Here is a 25,645-nt window from a genome sequence, read left to right as displayed (position 1 = left end):
TGACTGTCATATGAAATATGGCAATCGCTGGAGATCACTTCACGGATACCATCAATTGCCATGTCACTTTACAGAAAGAAACAACAATCTTGGTCTAAGTGTTTTCTCTTGACACAGGATTGAATGTAATTGCCCAGAACATCAAACATTTATCTCTGCTGTGCTTCCCATATATTAATCAATCCTCAATCCATAAAAACATAGAAAATAGGAACAGGAGTAGGCCATTCGGCCTTTTGAGCTTGTTTCACCATTCATTCTGATCATGCCCGATTATCCAGCTCAACAGAATGATCCTGCCCTCTCCCTATATTTTTTCCTCCCCGTCGCCTCAACTGCTTTCTGTGGTAGCGAATTCCATGGCTTACCACTCTTTGGGTGAAGCACTTTCTCCTCATCTCAGTACTAAAAGATTTACCCCATATCCTTAGATTAGGACCCCTAGTTTTGCGTGTCCCTACTATCGGGAACATCTTTCCTGCACCCACCTGTCTGATCATTTTAGAATTTTCTAAAGAAGTTTCTATGAGATTCCCCCTCATTCTTCTGAACTCCAGCAAATGTAATCCTCACTGACTCAATATCACTTTTTAACTAGTGGGGTTTCATTAGCAACCCTCCAATCTGTAGGAACTGTTCCAGAGTTTATCGAGTCTTGGGAGCTGACTGTGATGACTTCAGCCAGGCTAATGAGGTTGGCTTGCTAACGTATGAAATATCTGATGAGTTCTTGTCATTTAAGTTAATTTGAGCTAGTTTACTTGGTTGGTGTGCAAAAGAGGTACCTGATGAGTCCTAATTGATGGTTAAATCAGGGAGCCTCATGCTCCCTATTTAAAGCAGGTGTGTCAGTCTCCCAGCCTGCAATCAGCAGGGAGCAACTGGAGAGCTGGCTGTGTACCGATGTATGGTGTAAACAAAGTAACTTGGTGACAGGATTTTCACTTCCATGCAGTTATTACAATGACCACCAATGCATCCATTGGTGTACACGGACACCTATTTCTAATTCCTGAAGTACTATGGGATGTAGTTTATCAGGCCCTGGGGATTTATTGGCCTTCAACCCCATCAATTTCATCAACACCATTTCTCTACTAATACTGATCTCCTCCAGTTCCTCTCTCACATGAAACTCTATGTTCTCCAATATTTCTGGTATGTAATGTTATATTACTATACCACCCCAGCACTTATCTTTTTAATGACCTTTTGACGTGGCATTTTTTTTTAAATAATGACTTCCACCTCCTAGAAGAACAAAAGCAGCAGCTTCATAGAGTCACACAGCTCAGAAAAGACGCTTCAGTCCATTGTGTCCACACCAGCAATAACTACCACTGAAGTTGGATTAATCTCATTTTCTAGGTGTTTGGAACTCCAAATTCCCCTCAGAGAGCACAACATCCCGACATGGACAAATATCACTGTTTCTTCATTGTTACAAGATCATGTAACAATGGACCTAACTGCATGGTAGGAATGCCTTTAGAAATAAAACTTTGGTGGAAGTGGGAAACAGACTACAACTAGGGATAGACAGTTACTGCTGGTGTTGTCAGTGGTGCACATATATTGAGAATGAATGTAAAAAAGTTACGTTCTTTCCAGTCCCTTTCGTTTTTCCCTCCCCATCAGCCACAGTGAACACCAAAGGTGCCAACTGATGAGATTTCATCAATTTGATTCTGAAATAGACCACAAAGACAAGCATGGGACCAGTTGCAGTCCCAATAGAGATACCAGCGTCCAGTAGCACTGTTGGGACTACATGGCTGTCAGCCAATCAGATCCGATGGCAGTTTTCTGAAGTGGGATTTAATCCCAGTAAATTGGACGGAGAGGGGGATGGCGGGGTGTGGCGGATTTCAGATGGTGGACTTCTCAAGTCACTTAAAAAAGACAGCAGGAAACAAACCAACAGTGAATACTGGAAAAGCTCAGCAGGGGTTTTGGCTGTACCTGTTAGCAGAGAAAACAGGGTTTTGAGTCCGTTTGACTCTTCTTCAGAACTGAGAGAGATAATATGGAGTGGCATGGTGGCATCCTGGTTAGCACTGCTGCCTCACAGAGCCAGGGACCTGGGACCAATCCCTGGCTTGGGTCACTGGAGTTCGCATGTTCTCCCTGTGCCTGCGTGGGTTTCCCTCAGTTTTCTCAGCTCCAGTTTTCTCCCACAGTCCAAAATACGTGCTGATGCATTGCCATGCTAAATTCTCCCTCTGTGTACCCGAACAGGTGCCAGAGTGTGGCGACTAGGAGATTTCCACCGTAACATCATTGCAAATTTAATGTAAGCCTACTTGTGCAGAATAATTATAGTATTAAGTTAATTTATTTTGTCACATGTATTGGGATAGTGATAAGTATTGCTTCTTGTGCAGTATACAGACAAAGCATACCATTCATAGAGTACATAGGGGAGCAGGAAAGAAGAGGATGCAGAATGTAGTGCTACAGTCATAGGTAAGGTGTAGAGAAGGATCGGCTTAATATAACGTAGGTCCATGTACAGTCTGATGGCAGCAATAAACAGAAGAGGGGTGAAACAGCTGGAACAGTGATCAGCTAGAACTGGTAGAGATTGCAACAAGGATGTAGCAAACTTGAGAAGGAGACACAGATGTTTGGGGAGGGGGTGTGGTTTGCACTGGGACAAAAAATGCTTGGGATATTTAAAAAAGGATTAAGATGGAGGTGAAAGGTCACAGTTTAAAATTGTGGAACTCGCTGTTGAGTCACCAGGGCTGTAATGTGTCTAACTGGAAGACAAGATGCTCCTTGTCCAGCTTGTGTTGGGCTTCCCTGGAGCACTACAGCATTTATTTTAGCAGGAAACAAATCGATGTTGGCTGTCCTGCTGCCATTCTGCAGTGTTAATTGGTTTGAGACGGGAGGTCTGCCCCTTATTCAGGGTATCAAGCCATTGGCCGACAGCTATGTAGTTTCAGCAGCGCCACTGGGAGCGGTGGCCATTGTTGGGACTGCACCTAATCCCACGAATCTAAATGCTCAGTCCCCCAGAGCATTATTCTTGGTCTCTGGATTACCAGTTCAATACCACTATGTCACCGCCTCCACCTCTCCTTGCAAGCAAGAATACTTTCATAGTTGCACTTGAGTTCAGTAATTCGGTATCAACAACTGTGTGTGTAAGCGCCTACCTTTCAATAATGTTACATGATCTACTTCACCATCCTGCCCCATGCATATCATTTCTAACTGGACTGAGATTCATTATAAGTCAGTAAGAAACATGCCTTGTATCCACATTTTTGGCAACACTTCAATAAGTCTTTTACTATATTTCACATACGTTATGTAAAATTGGGCTGATGGACGACCGCAAACTAGAAGATTCTATTTATGAAACTGCTCGTAATATCATCAGTCATCTACAGATCCATCATAAACCTTAATGGGGGTTTGAAGTTACAGCACTTATTTCTGCTAGTTCAAGCATTTAACCCTACTTCCATATTTTATTTGAATTTCAGAATCAATTTTGAGAACATTAATACCTATTAAACAATGAATAATGGACAGCACGTGGAATGAAATACAAAACTCACCATCACCAGTTTCCATTAGTTCAGCATTTCCATACTTTGGGACTGCTCTTGGTGTTGTTCCTTGGGGACGTTCAACCTGTATTGAGTGCTCTGTTGTATAAGTGGTGATATCTGGAGGCGCAGAGTGGTTTTCTAATAGAAAAAAGGGTCAAATATTAAGAAAGAAAAGATTAATTGCTGCCTTAAAGTGTAATTTTGATTTTTTTATGATTGCTTAAGAGACATTCCAGCAAACGTGTCATCTATAAGATATTGGTGTCAAAATTTAGAACAACATACACACCCACCATCTAATTCAGCAAAGTCAATACAATGTCAAATAATCAATCGCTTCAGATTTACTTTGATCTGTTCGCACTCTAATTTCTTAGTCATTGTCCAAAATAGGTCCTTCAAGCTTCACAACAATCAATTTATTGACAAGTTGCCTTGCCACCAACTTGCAGTATTAAATTAGCTCACTTCTGGAATATAGTTAAATGAACAACACAAAAGCCATCTTCATTAATATCCCTGTGACTCAGTACTGAGCCAGTACTGTGTCAAGTTGAGTTAGAGATTGTTAACCAACAGTTCCACAAAAGCTGACCCTGTAAGACTCTCAAGGCACCTAGGTCATAGAAATGTCAAAATAAATAACTGTTGGGCTTTGTGACTTGCAATGTAGGTACGCACATCATTTCCTTCACTTATCTTGTATGAAGTACAGAAAACTTCACATTTTAATTTAAAAATTAAAATTCCTGGTTAATTTTAAGTACTGTTACTGCTATATAACTGAGAAACATTTAAAGTAACAAGGAAAAGGAATGAAAGTGATGCTTGGATTTTGAAAAATGTCAGGATGAATTGAATGATTGGAGAGTGTGTTGGTTGTAATTGGGGGTGGGATGGATTTGCTAATTGCCTGTATAAACTGGAGGGTTTGAACAGATCATTTAAACTATCGCTTTCTCAAAGGTTACCTCAATTTTGACTCTTCCACATTCAATACTTCCCCTCAGCCATTTAGTGAGGTACTCTGCCTTGTGCAGACCCAATTTACAAAGGCACAGTGCCCCACTGAAACTCATTATAGACACTTTCTGTTCTCCCTGTTCACTTAAGCACCTCTCTTCTCCAACCCAATGCAATCTGACATTCTTTCCACTCCTTCGAAACCCTCCAATTTATTCTGATCATTATCTTCTGCCTCCCACCCCACCACCTCAACTAGAGCTAACACTCACTCTTCTCAATCTCTCAATTCATCCTGACACTCACCTACCTCAGCTCACAGCATCTCTTCCAGCTTCAACTCCCCACCCATTCTTCACTCCCTCTCATCTTAATTTCCTTCAACTCCCTCTTAGCACCACTCTTAACTGAGCCTTGCCACTCACAGAAGGGATAACATAGGTACGTGCGACTGCTCACTCAAGATTCTTGCTGATAGCAATGTGGTGGCTCGCATCACAACTTAGATAGGAACAGCAGTGACAGGAGGTGACCCTGAGTCACACTCAGTTTTAAAAAACAGCAAATGACGATGGGCACCTAAATAGGTGACCGTGAATGTAAAACCAGTCTCACCTCAAACTGAATCTTCCCCTCCTGCTACTGTGAAATGGAATATTTTACTGTATTTGGATTTGTGGAGGATAAGGAACTAATAACAGTAATTCAGTGAACTGTATTTAATGTGTTTGCAATCACATTTGTCAGTGATCACTAGAATTCCCAATATGCTTTAAAGTCAAAAATCCAAATTGAGTTTTCGTGAAAACAATGCAACTGGTGTAAAATGTACACGAGAGGCATTATCATTCCATCAAGTCAGTTGGTGTGGTAGCAATTATATGTTACCATGACATTAGCTGTTGGAACATACTATGGGGATTTTCACAGTAACATTATTGCAGTGTTCATGTGAGCTACTTGTCACTCTAATAAATAAACTTAAAGCTTTGTCAAAATAATTTCTGACACATTATAAATCTCCTCCATCAGGTCAGAGAGCAATCCAACCAAAGGTTGGTTGATTCAAGATGTGAGAACTTCTTAAAATTTAAAAATAAGGTGAAATAACTGTTTTCAGCTGCCAGTTACAGCTACAAAGCAATAATTAGGATGAGGAAGCAGCGAGACAGCATGAGGGAGAGAGAGAGCAGCGAGACGGCACGAGGGAGAGAGAGAGCAGCGAGACGGCACAAGGGAGAGAGAGAGCAGCGAGACGACGAGGGGGAGAGAGAAAGCAGCGAGACGGCGAGGGGGAGAGAACAGCGAAATGGCGAAGGGGAGAAGAAGCAGCGAGATTACAAGAGGAAGAGAGAGAGCAGCGAGACCGCGAGAGGGAGAGAAAGCAGCGAGACCGCGAGAGGGAGAGGAAGCAGCGAGACCGCGAGAGGGAGAGGAAGCAGCGAGACCGCGAGAGGGAGAGGAAGCAGCGAGACTGCGAGAGGGAGAGGAAGCAGCGAGACCGCGAGAGGGAGAGAGAGAGCAGCGAGATTACAAGAGGAAGAGACAGAGCAGCGAGATTACAAGAGGAAGAGAGAGAGCAGCGAGATTACAAGAGGAAGAGAGAGAGCAGCGAGACCGCGAGAGGGAGAGAAAGCAGCGAGACCGCGAGAGGGAGAGGAAGCAGCGAGACCGCGAGAGGGAGAGGAAGCAGCGAGACCGCGAGAGGGAGAGGAAGCAGCGAGACCGCGAGAGGGAGAGGAAGCAGCGAGACCACGAGAGGGAGAGGAAGCAGCGAGACCGCGAGAGGGAGAGGAAGCAGCGAGACCGCGAGAGGGAGAGGAAGCAGCGAGACTACGAGAGGAAGAGAGAGAGCAGCGAGATTACAAGAGGAAGAGACAGAGCAGCGAGATTACAAGAGGAAGAGAGAGAGAAGCGAGACTGCAAGGGAGAGCAGCAAGTTAGCAAATAAAAATTGAGGTACGACATTACAGGAAGCTAGTTGATTGGCTTTTGAACATTACTGCTTCGGGACTAAGTCCCAAGTTTAACAATAATAAAAGCATTTAATAAGAAGGAATGAGTGAATAACCGGCGAGCATTATCTTTTACTTGCAAGTAATGTTCGTCACAACTAGTAACTCACATTAAGCATTAACAAGATTTATCAGTGCTAGTAAGGTGTACTAGTATTGGCAAAGTTTTTTTTATAATAGCAAGGTTAATTAATAAAGGCATGGGAGGCCTGCTCCACCTCGGGAGTGCGCATCCTGCACCATGTGGGAGCTCCAAGAAACTTCCCATGACAAATACATGAATAGGATGGCAATAGAGGGATATGGTCCCCTTAAGGGGAGGGGGTTTCAGTTCAGTTGGGCAGTATGGTCGGTGTAGGCTTGGAGAGCCGAAGGGCCTGTCCCTGTACTGTAATTTTCTCTGTTCCCGGTTAAGCTTATAAGAACATAACATAAGAACACAAGAAATAGGAGCAGGAGTAGGCCATCTAGCCCTTCGAGCCTGCCCCACCATTCAATAAGATCATGGCTGATCTGCCGTGGCTCAGTTCCACTTTCCCGCCCTCTCCCCATAACCCTTAATCCCCTCTCTTATCAAAAACCCATCAACCCGCATCTTAAAAATATTTAGCGAGGTAGCCTCCACCACTTCAACAGGCAGAGAATTCCAGAGATTCACCACCCTTTGAGTGAAGAAGTTCTTCCTCAACTCCGTTCTAAACTGCCCCCCCTTTATCTTGAGGCTGTGCCCCCTAGTCCTACTGTCCTTTCTGAGCGGGAAGAGTCTCTCCACCTCTATCCTATCCATCCCATTCATCATCTTATACGTCTCAATGAGATCTCCCCTCATTCTTCTAAACTCTAACGAGTACAAGCCTAGTTTATTCAGCCTCTCCTCATAGCTCAACCCCCTCAACTCCGGCATCAGCCTAGTAAACCTCCTCTGCACTCCCTCCAAGGCCAAAATATCCTTGCGTAAGTACGGCACCCAAAACTGCACACAGTACTCCAGCTGCGGCCTCACCAATGCCCTATACAGCCGCAGCAAGACCTCCCTACTTTTATATTCAGTCCCCCTCGCTATGAAGGCCAGCATCCCATTCGCCTTCCTGACCACCTGCTGCACCTGCAAGCTGGGTTTCAGAACTTGAGCAGCAGCTGGCATCACTGCAATATATCCATGAGAGCTAACTGGTTAGCATCATTATGGATATGGTCGCCCCACAGCTTAAGATTATGCAGGGGAAGAGGGAATGGGTGGCCACCTGGCAGTCAAAAAGGAACAGGCAGGTAACACAGGAGTCGCCAGAGTGCATCCCATTCTCCAACCAGTATCCTGTTCTGAATAAATGGAGCTTGATGATTTATATGGGTGGTGCAGCCAAAAGCAAGTCCATGGCACCACAGGTGGCTCAGCTGCACAGGGGAACACAAAGTCTAGAAGAGCAATCGATGGTTAGAGGAACAGATGGACATTTCTGCCACTGCTGATACGAATCCAGGGGTTTGCTACATCCCTGTAACGAGGATCAAGGATGGCGTTGTGTACCCTCAGGGGGAAGAGTGAACAGCTAGTGGTTGCACTCCATATAGATACCTACAACATAGGTACAAAGAGGGATGCAGTCCTGGAATCAGAATTTAGGGAGCTAAGTGGAGTGGTACAGAGTCATAACTGGGTTACTTGGGGAGCAGTTTGTTAGTGCTGTTGAGAGGAATTACACCAAATCTGAGTGGAGTTGCAAACTTGAGAAAATATCAGGAGAGAACCAGGAGAGGAGTATCAGGGTGAACAAAATATTCGGAATGACTAAAATATAGAATAATAAGTTAATAGGTGGTATCAGAGTAAAAAGACAGTAATTGGGTCTAAATCAGGGTTACAGTGCATGTATGTGGATGTACGGGGTATGATAAATAAGGTTGGTGAGTTATAGGTGCAGATTGACATGTGGAGTTATGATGTTATGGCTATAAGATAAACACAGCCCAAGATAGGCCAGGTCTAGGTGTTAAATATTCTGGGATACAAGGTGTTCAGGAAAGATAGGAAAAGAAGAAAGGAGGAGGGTTGGTGTTATTTATTAAACAGAGAACTGCAGTGCTCGAGAAAGAGGATGTTCCAGAGAGATCACGGAGAGAGTCAATTTGGCTAGAGCCAGGGAACACAAAATGTGCAAATATATTACTCGGTGTGGTCTATAGGCCACCCACTAGTGGGCTGGGTGTAGATGAACAAGTCAGTGAGGAAATTAGAGGGAAGCACAAAAATTATAAAGTAGTTATCATGGGCGATGAGTGACTTTAGTTACCCAATACAGACTTGGATCGTAAAGGGCAAAGAGGGGCAAGAGTTCCTGGAGTGTGTTCAGGAGAATTGTCCACAGCAGTATGTGCCCAGCCCAATGGGAAATAAACGGTATGCGTTCATGCAGTACAAGGTTACATGGTATATCACAGGAACAAATTATCAAACAAAATTTGACACCAACGTTGATAGAGAGATGTCTGGGTAGAGATGGTTTCAAGTAACATTTTAAAGCAGGGCGGGGAGGGAGAGAGGTTTAGAAGGAAAATTTCAGAACTCATTTCCCCTATCATTCCTCTATTCTTATTTTGCTCGTCAACAAGTTTATATACGCATACTGCTATATCTCCTCATGCCAAATGCTTGAATTGTACCATATACTACAACTATTGCATTCCATTTACCTCTCCAATTTTCAGAAAAAAAATGCAAACCGAACATGACTTGCCTTTGGATAATTGTGCTGGCTGCCTCTAATTGATCCATATTTTCCTAAGTGCTCACTAATGTCATCTATGATTTCAAGAATTTGCTCGCAAATGGCATTGGACTAACTGGGTTGTAGAGGGCCAGGTCAATATTCTCTTCCTTCTTGAATAAGATTATAGCACCGGCTACTCTCTCATCCAATACAATTAACAGAATTAAGGGTCGAAAGATCGTAGCCAGGATTCTCTACTATCCTCTTCCTGATTTCAAGGTACCGAACAGAACCGTGACATATTTACTTCGATTTCTGCTAATTTCTTTTGCTAATTGTTTTTATACAATTATCTACAAGAATTGTTCCACCTCTTCCTCTAGGATTCCTTTACATTCTCACTTCTACCTTCATTTGTATTTATTAAAAATATAGATAAGAGTAAACAATGTTGTTTAAATCCTCACTTTGTACATCAATCACTTGGGAAATAAATGACTGGCCACTGCCAGATTTTATTCCAGGAAGCAATTTGAATGATTTCTGAGACATGCAAGTCATAAAATGAATGTTGAAACGTCTATGAGATCAACACTGGCGAGCAATTTAACGTGGAGATCAGCATAGAAAATGTTATGTAACACTTTTCAATGTGATCCACTTCCAAATCATGCAAGTACTGCTGCGTGAATTAAAGAGATTGCTTAAAGAGATTACTTTTAAAACAAACTTTAAAGAGATGGCTGCAGTAATTGTATCAAATACATGATTAAGATCAAGGTTAACAAATTCAAATTTTAACTCTCAGGATTAACTGTGATTAATTTTCTTTTTAAAATCAATTGGCAGCCTAACTTTATTTGAAACAAAAAACTATCAAACCTTTCTGTCGCACGAATTAACAAACCAGAGCATCTATTCTTTCAACACACATCAGGCTCCAAAAAAATTCTAAATCCCCTTCACCTGTTCTCTTTTCCTCAAAAAGGAGTTTAACCAATGCAAATAGATCATCTGCAGTGTTTGGCTTTTTTAAAAAACCAAATGGTGATAAGAATTCATGCTTTTTTCTTTCACTCCATTTCACTCTCCGTGATTATATAGGTATGATATGATGCGCAATTTATCAAGATGGTGGTGCACTATCAAAATCAATGCTTTTATGGGCTTGCACAATAACCTATAATACTGCTGTCACAGGCATATCATGTCATCTAGCTCAAGTGGCAGGCTATCTGTCAAGCCTACAAACATTGCCACGGACACCATTAATCTTACTCCTTGGTTAATAGATTGTTGTATCAAAGGATAACCTCAACCAGCCAGAATCCTAAACCTGAAACCAGAAGCTCAGCATGGTCATACTTTAGAAGCTGACAGCAGCATTTTGCTATTGGTGATTATCTCCATTCAATGATCAAATTGCTCAAACAAACATATAGCTCTGTCCAGAGACATGTGGCAATGTCATTACACACTTTTAACAAAAAAAATTCAAATTGTCTTTCCTTTCACAATATTCAATTTATTGTTTACTAATGCCTGCAAATCAGTGACCCATAGTTCGCAAATGCATATCTTTCACAAATTTCATTAATTACTCACTAAATTGCAAATTCTCTGCATCATCAGCATCTTCTCTCGTACTCTGGGGAATCTGATCAGGAGCAGATTTGAGAAACGAGAACGGCATTTACATAGCACCTTTGACTCCGTAAAACGTGCCGAGCTGCTTGATGGGAACATTATCGAACAAATCAGGAAATACTACTGAATGCAAAATTGCAAACTACTGAGGGATGAAGATGATCATTTGGTATCTTTCATTTACACATCCATAACCACCAATTAAGAGTTCACACTGCAGCAACCATTTCCTAAATTGTTCTCGGGTTTTTGACCACATAACTTTCAAAGAGTTATTTTTAGATTTACCTTTCCCATTACATCATACAAATGTCAGCTGGATCATTGTCAGCTGGCTCCTTTCCTGCTTGAAAAGCCCAAATTCTATCATCTTTCCTCATGACTCCAAACACATGAATTAGCAGCAGGAGTAGGCCACTTAGCCCCTCGAGTCTTCTCTGCCATTCAATAAGATCATGGCTAATCCACTTGCAACCTTAATCCCATGTTCCTGCCTAACCCCGATAACCTCATTAATCAAGAATCCATCTAACTAAGGACTAAGGGAGTTTGTCATGTCAGCTACAACTCTCACCAACTTTTACAGATGCACCATAGAAAGCATTCTCTGTGGGGGTCCACTTCTTGCCTTCAAACAACCGCACAACCTCAAACAGACCATTGTCCGCAGCAAACTACAGGAGAACATGACCGTGACACCACACAACCCTGCCACAGCAACCTCTGCAAGACATGCCAGATCATCGACACGGATGCCATTATCTGGTGTGAGAACACCATCCACCAGGTACAAGGTACGTGCTCTTGCAACTCAGCCAATGTTGTCTATCTGATACGCTGCAGGAAAGGGTGTCCTGAGGCATGGTACACTGGAGAGACCATGCAGATGCTACAACAATGGATGAATGAACACCGCTCGAAAATCACCAGGCAAGGGTGTTCTCTTCCTGCTGGGGAACACTTCAGCGGTCACGGGCATTCGGACTCTGATCTTCAGGTAAGCGTTCTCCAAGGTGGTCTTCATGACACACAACATCTCAGAGTCACTGAGGAGAGACTGATAGCCAAGTTCCGCACACGAGGACGGCCTCAACCGGGATCTTGGGTTCACGTCACACTACCTGTAACCCCCACGACTTGCCTGGGTTTGCAAAATCTCACTAACTGTCCCGTCTGGAGACAATACACATCTCTTTAACCTGTGCTTAACGTGCTCTCCACTTACATTGTCTATACCTTTAAGACCTGACTACCTGTAAAGACTTGCATTCCAACCATTATTTTGTAAGTTTATCTCTTTATTTGCCCTGTTTGTGAACAGAACTTCCACTTAGCTGATGAAGAGGCAGCACTCCAAAAGCTAGTGGCTTTTGCTACCAAATAAACCTGTTGGACTTTAATCTGGTGTTGTGAGACTTCTTACTCTCTGTAGGATGGCATGGACAAGATAGGCCAAATGGTCTCCTTCTGTGCTGTAATATTTCTATGTTTCGATTGTTTGACACATGACCCAGTTGGTGGTGATGAGAAATAGAACAGGAGAGAGGATGCAGTACTGTCACAGTCCAGACTTCATTTCAAACCACTCAATGTACTGCCGAGGGTGATACTAACATTCGAAGTGCTAACAGAACTTTCCAATTAGATTGACAATCTTGTGTGTAATTCCATACAGTCTGATAATCTTCCACAAGCTCTCATGATGAACACTGCCAAACACCTTCTTGACATTTATGATGTTGATCCAAGAGGGATGCAATCCGTTCCAGGCATTGCTAAAAGATGTTGCGCAGAGCAAGCATCTGATCAGTATGTCCTCTGCTCCTGCGGAGCCCTACTTGCTCTTGCCTAAGCTTGTTATCAATGGTGTCTTCAATACTCTTGAGGAGAATTCTGCAGAAGCTTTTGCTGGAGATGGAAAGGAGTGAAATTCCTTGTCAATTGTCATATTTGCAGAGGTTCCCTTTCTTTGGCAGTTTGAATATGAGGCTTTTACTTCAGTCTTCTGCTATGACCTCATTTTCCGTTATCTTGAGAGAGATTGGTAAGCAACCTGGCAACCATGTTCCCATTTGCTTCCAACAGCTCTGCCTACAGAGAACCAGGTCCAGGGGCTTTGCCATTTTAAATGGCTTCATTGCTTCACGGAGTTCAATAGGTGGACTAGTGTCAATACCAACAATGTCATCAGAAGGTGATCCATCAGCTGAATTATCAGGCTAAATAAGAACACCTTCAAAGTGCCGAACCCATTTTACAGCTTGCTCTCTCTGTTGCTATCACACTTGTTTGTGTGGGTTTCCTCCGGGCCCTTCGGAGTCCTTCCATAATCCAAAGGTGTGCAGATTTGATGAATTGGCCAAGCTAAATTGCATCTTAATGTCCAAAGATGTGCAGATTAGGGGGATTAGCAAGGTAAATACATGGGGTTGTGGGGATATGACAGGGTGGGCTAGGATAAGATACTCTGTTGGAGAGCTGGTGCAGACTTGATGAGACAAATGGCATCCTTCTGCACTTCAGGGATTCTATGATTCAATTCCTCAACAAAGGCTCTCTTGTCTCTTTTAGTGCTCTTCTTTATTTCTTTGTCTTTGGTCTTGTTTTGTTCTTTAGCCTGTTCAGTCAGGGTAGATGATTTTGCATTCAGCAGCTTTGCCTTGGGGGCGGCAGGGTGGCACTGTGGTTATCACTGCTGTTTCACAGCGCCAGGGACACAGGTTCAATTCCTGGTTTGGGTCGCTGTCTGTGTGGAGTTTGCATGTTCTCTCTGTGTCTGCATGGGTTTCCTCCGAGTGCTCTGGTTTCCTTCTACAGTCCGAAAGATGTGCTGGTTAGGTGCACTGATCCAAACAGGCGCCGGACTAGAGGAATTTCACAGTAACGTCATTACAGTGTTAATGTAAGCCTTACTAGTGACTAATTTTAAAAAAAACTTTAAGTCTTCTTTCTAAAGTTTTCTTCTACATCTCTGTTGGTAATCATTTCTTATCCTCCGTTTGCCTGAATCCAGGTCTTAACTGCTTCAGTATATGCTTCCATGACGTTACCCCACTCTTTCTTTCAACCGTGTCCTGATCTTTCTTCATCTGCGTTGGTTAGTACGTTAATGTGATTCCTGAACTCTACAATAAAACCCTTCTTCACGTCAGGAGTTCTAAACTTGGCAATGACAAAGACTTGTCACTATTGGCATTTTTTTTTTACAGGCAGCCCACAACTTCAGTTTGAAGTTTAGCTATCACCAGATACCGGCCACTATTGACATCTGCCCCATGATGGACCTTGAAATCCTGTAGAGATGTCCTCCATTTGCTGTTGGGGATGGTGTGGTCAATCTGGTTGGAAGTTGCCTATCTGGGATCTCCGTGTCAGTTTAGAGTGTTTTTTTAAGTTTATTTATTAGTGTCACAAGTAGGCTTATATTAACACTGCAATAAAGCGACTGTGAAAATCCCCTAATCGCCATATTCCGGCACCTGTTCAGGTGCACTGAGGGAGAATTTAGCCTGGCCAATGCACCTAACCTGCATGCCTTTCTTTAGGCAGAAGAGGACTAGCATTTCCCTATTGCTGTTGATGATTCCACAGCCATGTTGCCCCATAGCTCTTGCACAGTTGGAGTTATCTGCTTCAAACCTTGCATTCATGTCACCCATAATCAAGAGCATGTCATGTTGTGGGACCTTTGATGCTGTTCATCTTAGTTGCTCAAATCAGTCATCCTTATGCTCCACCTCTGTCTCGTCGCTAAGGTGCTGATGGGCTCCCATCGAGATAGAGACTTGACCTCTTCCTCGTTCACCATGAGGGCTACATCATTAGCATCTCTGTCTTCCCTGCTGTGAGGATGGTTGAGCCATCGTTTGTCACCTGAACCAGTCTACCTGCACTCACTGACACCAAGAACATTCAAGTTGCATCTCTGTATCTCTAGTTATATGTGCCTTTTGATGTTTCATACATGGTGCAGACATTAATGCTCCAAGATAAATTATTGTTTTGGGCCCAGAAAAATCTTCATCTAACTCCTAACTTCCCTGGCTGGGCTTTCATCTGAAGCAGTCACATTGCCAATTTGTTGGCTGGATTTCCATAGTGGGTCCCTAGATGTTGCTGTGTTTTTTGTTGCAATAACTTGTTGTTTTATGAGGTGGAGTTGTTGGCACCATGCCCAACTTCCAACCTGGAAGATCAGGTGCTATGTTTGACTGTCCTTATACCTGAAATCTGCCTGGCATCGTTAAGTCTACTAGAGGTCAAAACCCTGTAGGTATAATTCCAAGACTCACCAAGGTACACAAGCCTCATCACAGCAAGGCCACAACACGATGGTGGTGCATTGCCTCCATTAAATCCTTCACTAATTTCTTTATTAGTGCATTGTCCAATGATAAGTGTCCAAAAACTAGTCCCACCAGTGTTTTATGACCTTTGCTATTCCTAATCTCCACGCAAACTGATTCCACTTCCTGATTTTCTGAGTCAAAATTCTCTCAATAATGTCCTTATTTCCTCCTTTTTATCAGCAGCACCCTTCCTTTCACATTCTGCCTGTCTTTTCAAGACTTTAGTGTACACTGGAATATTTATTTCCCAACCTTGGTTACTTTGTAACTATCTCTCTATAACACCCATTAGATCTAAATCATTTATCACCATTTGTGCCACTTAAGCTTATTGCAATTGCTCCATGCATTCAGAGAAAGTGACTTCAACTTTATTTTTTACTGCTCCTTGCATGGACCTTACCTTCTGATGTAGAAAGATAAACTCTTTGTCCCTTTCTGTCCACTCAGCTTGTCTTTACCCACAGCGATATACTTTCCTTTTGCCTCAAGCTTCACCTTTAGATTCCTAAATCTCCGTTCACCTGAACCCCCTTCACCCTCAATTTTTCCTACTCTGATCATCAGCTGTCATGTTTGTACATTTTGTCCCTCCTGTTACACTCTGGTTAACATTACCTGCATCACTCTGCACTATTGCCATGTTCTTCTGCCTTCTTTCCGAATCTCTCTTCACGTGAACCCTTATCCTCCACTCCCATCCCCACTATTTTGTTTGTAGCCCTCTCTATGACCCTAGATAAAATACCCGCCAGTACACTGGTCCCAGCACAATTTAGGTACATAGGTACAGGTCCCTCTTTCCCCATGAATCGAAACCCAATTCTTCCACACCAGTCTTTGAGCCAGGCAGACACATCTCTGATCTTATGTATCCTATATACTGGCACAGTGGTTAGCACTGCTGCCTCACAGCGCCAGGGACCCGGGTTCGATTCCCATTGTCTGTGTGGAGTTGGCATGTCCTCCCCATGTCTGTGTGGGTTTCCTCCAGGTGCTCTGGTTTCCTCTCATACTCCAAAGATCTGCAGGTGGCCATGCTAAATTATCTGAGTATCCAAAAAAGCACCGGAGCATGGTGACTAGGTGATTTTCACAGTAACTTCATTGCAGTGTTAATGAAAACCTATTTATGACACTAATAAATAAACTTAAACCATGCCAGTGATTCACTCCCTTTTCAGCAGCACGGTACACTTCAACGTGACAAACGATTCCACGGCACGCACACATTTTTTCAGGTGAACTGATTGCTCACAATTGTCACATTTACTTACATTTGTCCCGGTTAAGGTCTTACTGAAGAGGTTTGCAGCATTCAATTGAAATTCAATGGATCAGAGCAAAACGCAAAGTTGAATAAATAGCAAGTTACTGGGTTAGTGAGAAATCTGGGACTGCTGGTACAGAGCCTCTCGATCCAAGGGGGAATTGATGAAAGGGCTTCACCAGACACCCGAGACAACAGTCTGAACATTACCAGTTGCTGGTTACGTAGGTCGCCGGATGACAAGCCAGTGTTGAGAGGGAAGAGGGCAGGAGCAGTCAACACAAGTGATCTGTGAAACAACTTCACACAATGCCTAAGTGGCCCGGGTTTCAGAAACAAAGTGCCAATGAATCTGACTCCTGCTCGATAGCATCAATGAGGTATCAGATTATACGGTTGGACTGAAGGCTTCAAAGTCAAAATGTGTTTTTGAAGGTGAAGTTCTTTACATAAGGAGGGCCTACACATAATGAAAGAACTCAGTGCCTTGCCAAAGGCCGTGGAAGGTAGTGATCAGACAGCATCAAGGGTTAGAAGAATTTCTTTAATTGCCTTTAGTGCAATCATCCATCATGGTGTTCTTTTGCACATCAAGACACATATTGACTGCAAAGCAGACAAAGGCCTCACCACTATTCTGTGAGCCTGTGTGATTATTATAGTGTCAATGAGCTCTCACTGTGTTGGCACCAGGGATGAGAAAAAGTGTGAAAAGCCGGTCATTGCTGGGCAATTCAGTTTTTCTCCACTCCCTCCTCAGGCCAAACTTCCCGTTAACAAATGGACCTTAGATTGAGAAAATCAGCTATGCCGAAATGAAAGGTATCCCTCATCCAACACTTGCACACTGGTTGAAAAATCACCGATGTAACATTCATCACATTGCAATTTCCCCCCAAAGAAGACCCGGAGGCTGAGCCATTGATCATTTCAATGCTCAGCTATACCCCCCCACCACCCCAGGTAATAAAAACACATCTGCCACAGGGCAACACAGTGGGTCAGCATTGCTGCCTCATAGCTGCAGGGACCCAGGTTCAATTCCAACCTCAGGTCACTGCCGGTGTGGAGTTTGTACGTTCTCCCAGTGTCTGTGTGGATTTCCTCCGGCTGTTCCAGTTTACTCCCACAGTCTAAAGATCGGGTTGACTGGCCATGCTAAATTGCCCCTTAGTGGCAGGGGGATTACACAGGGTTGCAGGGATAGAGGGATTATAGTCGGTGCAGATTCAAAGAGCCGAATGGCTTCCTTCTGCACTTCTGGGAATCTACAATTTCCTTTCCTGAAGCCTGGAAGTGCTCCCTGAAATGCCCATGAAAAGAGTTAAAAAAGCCAAAATGCCTTTTAAAAAAAAAGACAAAAAGCAAACTTTGTTTGTTTTTCACAAAGACGAGTCCTCCCCATTCAGAGAACTGAGAGCTGGGGGCAGTCTGCCAGGTACTCCGTCGCCTGGATGTTTGATTGGCTCTTGGACAGGCAGTTCAATCAGAGATGAATGCTAACTCCAGCCACACATTGGTGACAGTTATTGTGACTCTCAGCGGCCAGACAGTCCAGCCTCCTTAGCATCCGGCAGATGTGTTTTTGTTCCTGAGGTGGTGGGGTGGGGGGTGGTTGGCATAAATTGAGCAGCCCAAGAGTGGCAAAATAAACCTTGATCAAACCAACAATTTTAACCCTTTCAGCTCTCGCATTTTCGCAGCGCTTCTCACCAATGGCTCACTGCTGGTGTGGGCACAATCCTCACCCCAATCCCATTCTCTTTAAGGAACGGAGCCCATTTCACCGCCCCTGCCTCACACGTGGACATGCATGCAACTGCAAGCGTGGCGAAATGGTGCCTCAAATAGCGTGCAACTTCCCCAGAATCCTCGAAACAATCACTGCCCATCCTCGAGCGAGGAAGCCCCAACACAACACACTCCCCTCCCAATTCAAGTTCCTCAAGCAGCTAGAAGATGCCCTTAACCCTGGCAATGAGGCAGACAATACAGTTTTTCGGACTCATGCTTTAGGCTGCAGAGAATCATGTATATCACCCTAGCTACACAGTCCCCTATTCCGGATGCACTCCATTTTACTCCCCCACTTGAATGGCTCCCTGGACCACTCAGTTTGTTCATCCATCCTACAGTCTGTGCTCACAATGATACATGCTGCAAGAACCTTGAACATGTTGAATAATTGCCTTACCCTCAGTAACCCTGAAGTCAGTGGAAACCTTACATCCCTGTCAGTCCTGTTAATCCATCATCCCTGCGATGAATGCCCTGACGCTGGCTCTCCATCAAGCAATGGGTGGCACAGCAGTTAGTATTGCTGCCTCACAGCACCAGGGACCAGGTCCAATTCCCGGCTTGGGTCACTATCTGTGTGGAGTTTATACTTTCCCCCCGTGTCTGCGTGGGTCTCCTCCAAGTGCTCCAATTTCCTCCCACAGTCCGAAAGACATGCTGGTTAGGTGCATTGACCTGAACAGGTGCCAACGTGGGGAATTTCACAGTAACTTCATTGCAATGGTAATATAAGCCTTACTTGTGACAAATAAACAAACTATAAACTTTAAAATTCTAATCTTCGTTTGCAAATCCCTGCATGACGTTGTCCCTCCATATCTCTATAATCTTCTTGAGCATCATGGCCTTCTGAGGTATCTTCTCTATTCCAATTCTGCTCTCGTTAGCATATCGGATTTTAATTGTTCCAACATTAGCAGCCATGCCTTCAATTGCCCCAAGTTCTGGAATTCCATCCCTAAACCACTCCACCTCTCCTTTGAAACATTCCTCTGAAACATGCCTTAAAATTTACCATTTTAATTAAGCTTTTTGCCACTGGCATAAGATCTAATGTGCCTTGCTGTCACTTTTTTTTCATAATACTCCTGCGTAACACCTCAATGTTTTATTATATTAAATGTTTTGATTTATTATTGTCATATGTATTAGTATATACTTGAGAAGTATTGTTTCTTGCACGTTATACATAGAGAAAGAAAGGAGAGGATGCAGAACTAGGGTACAGAGAAAGATCAACTTAATGTGAGGTAGATCCATTCAAAAGTCTGATTGCAGCAGTGAAGCAGCTCTTCTTGAGTCATTTGGTACATGACCTCAGACTTTTGTATCCTTTTTCTGGTGGATGAAGGTGGCAGAGCATATGTCCAGGGTCCGTGGAGTCCTTAATTATGCTGGATGCTTTTCCAAGATAGCGGGAAGTGTAGACAGTGTCAATGGATGGGAGGCTGGTTTACATGATGGATTGGGCTTCATTCACGATCCTTTGCAGTTTCTTGAGGTTTTAGGCAGAGCAGGAGCCACACCAAGCTGTGACACAACCAGAAAGAATGCTTTCTATGGTGCATCTGTAAAAGTTCAAGAGAGTCGTAGTGAACATGCCAAATTTCCTTAGTCTTCTGAGAAAGTAGAGGCGTTGTTGGTCTTCCTTAATGATTGAGTCAGTATGGAGGGACCAGTACAGGTTGTTGGTGATCTGGGCACCTAGAAACATGAAGCTATAGACCATTTCTACTTTGTTCCCTTTGATGTACGCAGGGACATGTCCTCCACTATGCTCCCTGAAGTCAATGACTATCTCCTTCATTTTGTTGACATTGAGAGATGATTGTCATTGCACTAGTTCACCAGATTCTCTATCTCATTTCTGTACTCTGTCTCATCATTGTTTGAGATCTGATCCAGTACGGTGGTGTCATCAGCAAACTTTAAAATCAAGTTAGACATGAATTTGGCCACACAGTCATAAGTGTATAAGGAGCATAGTAACAGGCTGAGGACACAGCCTTGTGGGTCACCGGTGTTGAGGATCATTGTGGAGGTATTGTTACCTATTCTTATTGATTGTGGTCAGTGGGTTAGGAACTTCAGGATCCAGTCACATGGAGTTTGAAGAAGAGTTTTGTAGGAAAAATGGTGTTAAAGGCTGAGCTGTAGTCAATAAATAGAAGTCTGACACAGGTGTCTCTGTTATCTAAGTGTTCCAAGATTGAGTGCAGGGGCAGGGAGATGGCATCTGCCTTGGGCCTGCTGTGATGGTGGGCGAACCGTAGTGGATCCAGGCAGTCCGGGAGGCCAGAATTGATTCATGCCATGCCTAACTTTTCAAAGCACTTCATAATCATGGATGTCAGAGCCACTGAACAATAGTCATTAAGGTACGCTTACATGTTCTACATAAATATTAGTTTTTGCTGTTGACTCAGAGTTACATATAATCCATTTGGCTCATTACTTCTGTAAAGACGTCATGGAAATTAGTTAAGTAAGAACCATCCCCTTCTGAATCCACGTTGACTGAGGTTTACTGAGTTAATACTATATAAATAATCCTTCAGCTTTTTCTTGATAAACTGACTCCATTATTTCAGATTAAGGTTAATGGATCTGTGGTCATCTTTGCTGGTAACCTCCCGCATTTTCAAATGGAATAATATATCAGCCCATTTGCAATTTACGTGGAACTCCCCAGTCTCCAGTGACTGGCTCAATAATTTCAATGTCTCATACATCATCTCTCACAGTATTCAAGGATAAACATCATCTACTTAAACTACATCTTGCATCTATATTGAGCCTTTAACATGGGGAAAACATGATTACAATGAGACAAAATTGGCACCGAACCAGGAGAAGAAATAACAGGATATTTGGCCAGAAGCTAAAGCTAAAGAGGTAGGATTTATTGAGCATCTTAAAGCAGGAAAGAGGTGGTGGAGAGCTGGTACAGATATAATGGGTTGAATGGCCTCATTCTTTACTTAACATTTCTTTGCTTCAGTAATTCAAAAGAAACAGCTACTTTGCTCTTTGTTTCCCCAAGCCTTTTATTAAAAATATTGAAATTAAATATTTATTACAATGCAAACTCTTCAGTCCAAAGTGCTTGGGACAAGTCATTGTTGGATTTCAGAATTATGGAATGCCTAACCACAAGTGTGTGAACCATAGATATAAATATTTACCTGAAACATAAAACAGTGATAAAACTTGAGAAAGCACTGAAACATTACTTATTCAAAAACTGTATTTTCCATGTGTCTGCTCCCAAAGCACTGCCCTGAAGTGATGTTGATGACATTAAGGGGATGTTTGGGTTTGCTCAAAAAATTATCTGAGCACTGGTGTTTCCAGATAATACATTTCCACACTGCAAAGGTCACCAGAATATATGCAGCACTTACATGTGGTGGAATTTGTGCCTTTTTGGAAAAGTACAATAGAAATTCAGCGCTCAAAACCCAAAGTGCAGCCAAAGTAAAAGGGATGCACCTGTAAACATTGCTGTAAAAGACTGCAATGACAAATAAACATGCATGAACATGAAAATTGTACCAACCAATGTGCGTTTGTGTCATGACATCAGCCAGTGCATTAGCAGCACCACTTCCACCACTCTGTGTGGAAGAGGAGGAGTTGGTGGAGGATGTGGTGGAGCCGTGGATTGCTCGGCTTATCCAGTGTTCCATGTTCAGACTCCCTTGGCTGGAGGAAGGGGTTCCTTGGGAGTCACCCTGCCCTGATCCTTCATCTTCTGAGCCAGAAGAGGTATCTGGGGGAAGAAAAATGACAACAGGTCAAGTTCAGCAGTTCCTTTTTACGGGTCAACATTTGAGCCTTTTTTTTTACTTCCCTCATTGCCCCTCGAGGGCTCCTTGTCGTGGCAGTGAATGCAAATAAAAATCATCATAACATGACTGAGGACTGAAAAATCTTTTCAACTGTAAAAACGCACACACTCTCTTTCACACGCCACTGAAGTATGTTGAACAAGTTTTCAATAGTTGTGTCAATTACCCAAGTATTTAAATTTTAGCATGAAGGAGGTGGTGTTTTTCCTAGCTCCAGTAACAACAAAGCAAAGTTTGAAATCTCGATATTTTTTCGTTACCAAGCTTTCAAAAACCCAGGGTGGAAAATCTGCACTTGGCTTTTTGCTGAAAACTAAAATAATCACACCGTGACCATATGGTAATCCACTATTTTTCCATCCTGTCCTGTTGTAATAGGGGAGGCAATGGTTGAGTGGTAATATCACTAGTCTATTAATCCAGAAACTTAGCTAATGTTCTGGGGACCCAAGTTCATATCCCACCAACAGCAGATGGTGGAATTTGAATTCAATTTTTAAAAATCTGGAATTAAGAATCTACCAATGACCATGAAACCATTGTCAATTGTCAGAAAAACCCATCTCATTCACCAACGTCCTTTAGGGGAGGACTGATGTCCTTCACCTGATGAAGGAGCGGTGCTCCGAAAGCTCATGCTACCAAATAAACCTGTTGGACTTTAACCTGATGTTGTGAAACTACTTACTTAGGGAAGGGAATTTGTTGTTCTTACCTGGGCTGGCCAACAATACTCCAGAGCCACAGCAATGTTGTTGACTCTCAACAATTAGGAATGGGCAATAAGTGCTGGCCAGCCAGCAACACCCATGTCCCATGAATGAATTAAAAGAAAAGAACAGAATTGAACAGTTGGCTGAAAAATTCTTGAGTTTAGTCTAAACACCGCGGCCAAGCAATATGTCACGCAGTCAGTCATTTCCAAATTTGACGTGTGTAGAAACTGGTTCACCTGGTCATACCAATGGTGAGAGACTCTTCTGCTTCAGGCAATTTGCCAATGCCATCAGAATAGTCAGAGTAATATTGGAGATTAAGTTTGACACTTGCTCTACAATCATAATACCATGATTTTCTGCATGCAAGGCTGCTCCTCCAGAAGTAAAATGCACTGCTGAGTGATTGAATTAGACGCAGAAATGCAGCTCCAGTCCGCAAAGGACAGAATATGCTTGACCAGTTAAATCTTCAAATCTTTCCACTTAAATTGATTGTTCATTCAGAGAATTGGCATTTCCACTGAAAAGATATGCTGGACACACTGGATTAAGAAAGAAAATGAAAGGCAGCGTGGTCTTTTTTTGTAACATAATCACAGATGGTCCAGGGACAATGTATTCACAGACTCTCCTCCCCAACTGGCCTTCACATTTGCAATCATTCTCACTTGCATTCTGCCACTGCAATTCAGAAATTCTTTACTTTTGTTCTCCGACCAACTTTGTGGCCTATTTATTCCACACGTGCAACAAAACTGAAGTGATACAGAATAAGGAGCTACTAGGCTCTGACAAAGGGTTCCCCTGACTCAAAACGTTAGCTCTGTTCTCACTCCAGAGATACTGTCAGACCTGCTGAGATTTTCCAGCAATTTCTGGTTTTCAGATTCCAACGTGTGGTATTTCATCTTTATACAAGGAGCCACAAGATGCTGCTTATGATCCATAATTACAGCACAAAATTACAACTGGGATAGAAATTGTCTTCCGCACATACTATTTTGGCTGAGTTATCAACATTCATGTGATAGAATTCAGAAAGTTTTAAATTTTAAATTGGAACTTGATGCATGGATAGAAGAGCTGTATAAAGGCTGTCACTGTGAAACTTCCAATTTAAATCCAGATGCTGGTTCCATACAAAAGTTATAAAAGGTACTGTATAATTAATAAGCTACTGCAAAACAAATCGCACGTCACTGTCATTCTTATTGATGGTATTGCAAAGGTGAATCCTTACAGGACAACAGAACATAAATAAAATCATGGGCAATACAACAAAATGATAAGTTACGTAATTTTATGAAGAATTGAGAAGATTTTCATATGTGCTTCAATTTCCAAAGAGGTAAGATTAGTAAGAGTGTAAGAAATGACCTTTCATACCTCCTCCATCATTTAATGAGATCATGGCTGATCTTAAACCTCAGCTCTGCTCCATACTCTATCCCCACATCCTTTTATTCCCTTAGGTCACAAAATCTATCCATCTCAGCCTTTAATATTGTCAATGTATCAGCGTCCCAAACTCCCTGCGGCATAAAAAAAATTCAAGCTGCTAAACAAAGAAATTTCTCCTCACCCCTGTCCAAAATGGCTGTTCCCCTGTCTTGACTCTTAGTCACTTTGTATTTCTATCATATGTTTCACACGCTAGGATGTCCCAAAATGCTTCATAGCCAATAAATTTCTTGTAGAATCTAGTCACTGATTTAATGCAGGCAAAATTAAACAGCCAAATTACACATAGCTAAGTCATTAAAAACAGTAATTAGGTAAATCACTGGATAACCTGTATGTGATAATGTTAGTTGAGGGAGACAAGGATACAAGGAGGACTTGCTGCTCTTTGTTGAACAGTGCCATGAGATTTCTAATCCCAAAAACAATTTGGGCCTCATTGGAAACACAGAATATCATCTGTCTGTTACTCCTTCTGTGAGTCATGTTTACACTCTCCATTTAATCAAACCTCTGTCTGATGTCGTAGTAGAAAATTGCTTCTTAGCATGATGGAACTCTTAATCCATATTTACTTTACAGAACCAATTCTGAAAATTAAACTGTTGATCTGTGCTGGCTTGCACCTGGCTAACTTCACTATGTATCAGGCATTGGCCATACCACTCCCAATCAATTGCATTGCTTATTGTGACGTTTTCCAAATGCACTTCTAGCAAATTTGTGGAGCGAATGTGCCACTGGCATATTGGTAAGTATAGCAGTCTAATGTATAAAATCAACTGCAATAAATTTCAAGCCATCACCAGGATGTGAAAATTGGCAATTGAAGACAATGATGTTGCAGATCATATTTGGTGCTACTCGCTGCAAGTTGGATGTCATGCCTTTTATTAATGACTGAGATGAGTATTACACAATGCTAAGATTGAGTTGTGTTTAAACATGCCTTTAAGGCTACAAATTCTAACTGCTCTAACTTTCTAGCTCCAGGCTAATCTGCAAACTTCAATTCTAACAGCTAATAATGTGTAATTGGCCTCAGCGTGAAATAATTGGCTTTGTTTTTTTTACACTTCTGCCAATATGATGGATGCTCAGAACTTCGATATTTAATTACATAGAATATAGAACAGCACAATGCAGGAACAGGCCCTTCAGCCCATGATGTTGCACCAAGCATGACGCCAATTAAATTAATTCCATCTGCCTTCCTTTAATCCATATCCTTTTATTCCTTGCATATTCAGGTGCTTATCTAAAAGCCCCTTAAGCCCCCATATCGTATCTGCCTGCACC

At 42.6% G+C, this 25,645-nt stretch overlaps 1 protein-coding gene across 6 annotated transcripts in view; it reads right to left on the bottom strand.

Annotated features, from left to right (window-relative positions):
• LOC145358519 (disco-interacting protein 2 homolog C) overlaps positions 1-25,645 on the bottom strand; it is a 571,331-nt gene that overhangs the window by 202,725 nt on the left and 342,961 nt on the right. For all 6 annotated transcript variants that reach the window (XM_080212647.1, XM_080212672.1, XM_080212655.1 and 3 more), the window contains 2 exons: positions 21,875-22,087; positions 3,573-3,704 (listed from right to left, as the gene is read on the bottom strand). In XM_080212647.1, the coding sequence (XP_080068773.1) occupies positions 3,573-3,704; positions 21,875-22,087 (345 nt within the window). The remainder of the gene's footprint in view (positions 1-3,572; positions 3,705-21,874; positions 22,088-25,645) is intronic.

Source organism: Carcharhinus amblyrhynchos, chromosome 2, assembly GCF_965287045.1.
Source record: "Carcharhinus amblyrhynchos chromosome 2, sCarAmb.v2.hapA, whole genome shotgun sequence".
NCBI lineage: Eukaryota > Metazoa > Chordata > Chondrichthyes > Carcharhiniformes > Carcharhinidae > Carcharhinus > Carcharhinus amblyrhynchos.
This window is presented reverse-complemented; position numbering and strand designations above follow the sequence as displayed.